The following is a 5,262-nucleotide window of genomic DNA, read 5'->3' as shown; positions in this document are numbered from 1 at the left end:
ATGATGGGGTGGGTGTGCGAGGCTGGAGACGGGATAAAGATGCAGTGTGTGGGGCCGGCCAGTCCCCTGTGCTGATCTGTCAGCGCAGCCCCCGCTGCGTGCTGGCTCTCGGCCACCAGGGCCCCGTCCCCCGTCCGGATGGCGGTGGCTGGTGCGTACGGGCAGGTGCCAGGCAGAGGCAGGTTACATGTCACCTCTGCTGCCCACCCATTGGTGCTTTACGTGCTCACTCTCTCGCTGTCATCTCCCTGCTTTGCCCCTTCGCCACAACCCCCAGCCCTGCTGCTCCTCCATATCCCTCCAGCTGGGACGTGTCCCGCTCCCCGGGCTGTGGGGAGAACCGGCCCCTGGTCAGAGAGCTCAGCTCACCAGCAGCCTGGCTGGCAGGTTCCTTCCTTCCCCCGCTGCCTCTGGCTGGGCCGGCACCCTGGGAAAGCCCAATAGTCTCCGGCCTCAGGCGCTGTCCAGGAGGAGCCGAGCCCTGCATGTGTCAAAGCCCCGCACAGCGCTGGCACGAGGAGCCTCTCTGCCCCTCAGCTACGCTCCTGAGTGGTGGGGGGCAGCGATTTCCAGCCTGTTCATACCCCGAACCTGTAGGCTCCACAGCAGCACCCCACCCACCCCCCCGGGCAGGGGCTTAGCACCTTCTTCACCTGTCTCTCACCCCCCCACCCCCGCCCTGGGTCCTGCCCCCCAGGGATTGTGAGGCTGCTCCGTCCCCTAGGCACCCTCCCCTGCTGAGCCACCTCTCTGGCCGGGTTCGCTGAGGGCCCTGCAGTCAGGTTCCCTGGGCCCTGGTGTATCCTTCGGGCTTAACCCCTTCCTGCCTGCACTGTAGCTGGGGGACAGGAAGCGTCCGGTAATGTCTGAGGCCAGCAGCAGCCTGGAGGTGTTAGCTGCCTTTCAACACTGTGTGGGCAGGAAGGGACAAGCTGCTTCCACTTCCAGCCATGGTGCTGAACGCTGCAAAGACACAGGCCAGGGCATTCCTACCCCTCCCCACCCCCCACGGCTGGAAGCAGCTCCCGGCCCTTCCCTCCCGCACAGTGCCGAAAGGCTGCTGCTGGCCACGTTCTGGTGGGAACCCTGGCAGAAATCTGGGGGGGGGGGCGTGTGACCCTGCATCCCCATCCCCATCCCCAACCCACACACACGCATGTTGCCTTGGGAAGATGCGGCGCCAGGTACCAGAAGCGGTGAGTCTGTCCTGGGGGCCCAGCCAGGCACGGAGGGTGGAGAGCGCCAAGCAGAGAGGGGAGGGTTGGTCGGTCACCCCCCGTGTGAGAGAGGTATACAGGAGTGTATGTGTGTCACCTCTCCCTGTGCGGGCGCGGGGTAGGGGTGTGTGTCACCTCTCTCCCTGTGAACCCTAAAGCCTTAAAGATAAGAAGGTAAATATAAAGAATCCAACTACCCAGTATTTCTTTTTACTGGGGGCTCAGGCAACTTGACGTTAATTTGAACGTTTGTACTGCACAGTTCTGACCGATTGCCGTTGAACTCGCTTGAATAAGAGTAATTTTACCGGGTGTCCCGTATTCAGCACAGGGAACTCTGGTCCCCCTAGGCAGGTCGATCTCTGGAGACTCTGGAATCGGACCAGCTGGTGTGTTTGCGAGCAGCCAGCTGCTAGGGGCTCTCAAGCCAGGGCTGCTGGGGCAGGGCTCTGAGCGTTGCAGCTGGAAATAAACTGCAGAGGCCCCGCTTCTGCAAAAACACACCTCTCAGGGGTATCACGCTTATAACCACCATAAATAAGTACAAACCTTCCAGCATGTGACCACATCCCCTTCATGCTGTTCAAACCCTTACGCAGAATGAAAATAGAGCCAGCGATATACACACTGCAGCTCTCCTACGGCTCAAGCGTCTTGTCCCGGCTGCTAAATAGCAACCCCTCCCGCGCCCCGGGCATGGCCCAGTCTCTTGCTAAGGGTCCGAGACTGGCTCGTCTCAGCTGCACCAGATTCCGCTCCAGCTAGGAAGTGCTTCCCTCATCCAACCCTGCAGCCCTCTGCTGAAATGTAATCCCCAAAACCTCAGACAAGGCATGGGCTGGGACATCCAAGGGGCAGCAAGAGTCCGGTAAACCCAGTCACACAGCTCAGTGACCACGTTCTGTAAAGAGCATGGACCTTAGCTATGCTAGTGAGATCAGATCTTCTCCTTTCTCTCCACCTGCTAGTTCCCTGCGTCCTCTTCAATTTCCTCCCAACCCACCAAGATGCTCACACACCTGCGCCCTGAAAAGAGGAGGCTGCAGAAAGTGCATTGTTATATGCTGGAGGCTGATTTTTACCACCCTTCTTCTCCATTCCAGGGGCTGGACTCAACTCTGTTCATGAAGCAGAAATTCTGCCAAGAACCCAACCCACCCAGCAGCTCGGCCCTGCAGGTTCAACGTAAGCTGCCGCTGAAGATGCAAACTTGCTCCTTGCCTATGCTGAAGGCCTTGGCCAGTGCAATAATATTTGCAGTCATTCTCTGGAACCTGAATTTCCTTGGCTACCACTCTGAGGTCCCTGGCCCAGCCCTGAGACACAGCGAACCCCTGACAGTCCTGATCTGGCACTGGCCCTTCCGCCACACCCCGAACCTCAGCACTGATGTTTGCGCAGACCGCTACAAGATCATGGGCTGCCAGCTGACGGGGGACCACAGGCTCTTTAGCCAGGCAGATGTTGTGGTGTTCCATCACTGGGAGCTGTGGCAGGGCAAGGTAAGACTCCCAACAGAAAAGAGGCCTGGACAAAACTGGGTATGGGTTACCCTGGAGTCCCCCACCAACACTAAGGCACTGAGTGGCTGGAACCGAACCTTCAACTGGGTCATGACATACAGACAAGACTCAGACATCTTCATGCCATATGGGGAGCTTGTGCGCCATCCATCAGCCAGTGTGGACATTCCAACCAAAACCGGCTTGGTGTCCTGGGTCATCAGTAACTACCACCGGACTCAGAAGAGAGCGCAGGTCTACAGAGAGCTGTCCAGGCACCTCCAAGTGAACGTGTATGGGAAATCAAACAAGAAGCCACTGTGCCCAGACTGCCTCTTGCCGACCACCTCCAAGTACAAGTTCTACCTGGCCTTCGAGAACTCCATCCACCAGGACTACATCACCGAGAAGCTGTGGAGGAACGCGCTGCTGGCTGGCACCGTGCCGGTGGTGCTGGGGCCCCCCCGAGCCAACTACGAGAAGTTCATCCCTGCAGATTCATTCATCCACATTGAGGACTTCGGCTCCATGAAGGAGCTGGCCAGCTTCTTGAAGACCATGAACTCCAGCCGCTACAGGGCATTCTTCGAGTGGAGGAAGAGGTATGGGGTGAAGCTCTACACAGACTGGCAAGAACGGTTCTGCACCATCTGCGCCAGATACCCCCGCCTGGCCCAGGGGCAAATCTACCCTGACCTGGAGAGCTGGTTCAGTGTTTGAGAAGATGGGGCTGGGCCAAGCTGCAGCTTTACAGAGATGTGTGACTTGTACAGAGAAGCCAGGCTGTCTGCGTTAGCGGAAAAGGACGTCTGCGTGGGCTGGCTCATTTTGAGTCAAGTGGCTGGTGGGGTGACTGAGGGCACTGAGCAGCACCTGGGTCTGGGAGCCAGAGCTCGGAGTCCCAGCTCTGACACAGACTTGCTGAGACCTGGGCGTGCTGCTGGTACTCAGCTTCCCCGTCTATAAAAGGCTCGTACACTTACCTACCTCACAGGGGCATTGTGAGGACTAACCGGTGCTACGGGAGGAGCGTTGAGTCTGCAGCTCAGCAGGGGGGCGGGTTCTGCACTGGCTAGGACAGGACAGTGAGCCTTTGCCAGGCTGGGAAGTTAGGATTTGCCAGCCCCTGTCTAGGGAATGCCAAAGAAATGGCTAGTTGCTCCCCTTAGGAATAAATGGGGCAGAGGAGCGAGGTCGGGGGGGAGGGGAAGGGTAAATGTGACCCCTGCTCTGCATTACTGTATTTCAGTGCTAGGGTGGGGCAGATGGGGAGGATAGTGAGATCCATGAACTCTCCCTGGGGTTCAAAACCGCTTCAGATGCCAGCCAGACCTCGAGCTGCAGCAGGAAGGCCGGTCTCTTCCTTGCACTCTCCTCTCTGGGAGGCGCTCGGATGCCCCCCGGTGACAGGCGCCCATGTAAGAAACTGGATCGATAGAGGAGGGAGGGGCTCCAATTTGTCTGTCCCTGCTGTGTGGTTCGTTTCCTCCCAGCGCCGGAGCCCCTGCCATTCTGGCGGTGGCGAGAGCAGAAGCGCCAGTCCCAAAGAGATTTCCTGTCTTTTCTGCTTAGTCAGTCCCGGGTGCACTGCTTGGGGGGCGCCGGCTGAGCTGGTGCGGTGGGCGCTGGCAAGGCACAACGCTTTCTCAAGAACAATCACAGCCTGTTCAGTGCTGGGACAAGTCATAGGGGGATGGCTGTGGTTTCTCACTCCTGTCTTGTATTCTTCATATCTCTGGCAGGAAGCCGTTGAGTCTGGTTTCGCTCTGATGCGAGGCTCCCTGCAGCGGGTACGGCCTGCCCAAGCCCTGAATGCACCCAGGGAAGGAGGTAAGAACAACGAGGAGTCCTTGTGGCACCTTAGAGACTTCATGATGAAGTGGGTTTTAGCCCACGAAAGCTTATGCCCAAAGAAATGGGTTAGGCTCTAAGGTGCCACAAGGACTCCTCGTTGTTTTTGCTGATACAGACTAACACGGCTACATCTCTGAAACTTTTACGGGAGGTGTCATGCAAAGGAGCCGCAAGCAGGAGATACCCCCAGGCAACGAGTAGTGCCCCCCCGCGGGAGTCAGTGTTGGTTAGTTTAGCACAACAGGAAAATAAGGCTGAGATTTTCAAAGCCGCCTGATTTGAATGCTCAGTTCCCGTTATGTTTCCACATGTCCCCTGCACAGGACGGAGGGTGCTCAGCAAACAAGCAGCTACTCATTTTACCCTCATTCAGCATGTGATACTTTCAATGGAAGAAAAAGGCCCAGAGAGGCAAAGGTGTCAACCAGACCCTGTCACTGCACAACACTAGACCGTTAAACACAGTTTGAGTTTGAGTACACGGACGCATGGCAACAGACACCACTAAAAGCACCTTCTATGAAAGATACCGAAAAAGGAAAAACAGTTAAAGCCTTGGAAATGTAAAGTATTCAGTAAGGTTTTCATTGTAAGAGTAGCCAGAAGGTTCTCAACGTTTTTCTTGCTGTGACCCCTTTGAAAATATTTCAGGCTGGGACAACCCTCCGCCCCAAAAAGTGATGCACCCC

General features: G+C 57.0%; 1 protein-coding gene across 1 annotated transcript; it reads left to right on the top strand.

Moving 5' to 3' along the window:
- Window positions 1–2,336: 2,336 nt before the first annotated feature.
- Window positions 2,337–3,672, top strand: FUT7 (fucosyltransferase 7). Its single transcript, XM_024210181.1, has one exon. It carries the CDS (start codon window positions 2,342–2,344, stop codon window positions 3,437–3,439), a length of 1,098 nt encoding a protein of 365 aa, XP_024065949.1. The 5' UTR covers window positions 2,337–2,341; the 3' UTR covers window positions 3,440–3,672.
- Window positions 3,673–5,262: the final 1,590 nt, after the last annotated feature.

Source organism: Terrapene carolina, unplaced genomic scaffold, assembly GCF_002925995.2.
Source record: "Terrapene carolina triunguis isolate 2854851 unplaced genomic scaffold, T_m_triunguis-2.0 Scaffold449, whole genome shotgun sequence".
Lineage (NCBI taxonomy): Eukaryota > Metazoa > Chordata > Testudines > Emydidae > Terrapene > Terrapene triunguis.
Note: the sequence above shows the minus strand (reverse complement) of the source record. Positions and strands in the feature narration are given on the sequence as shown.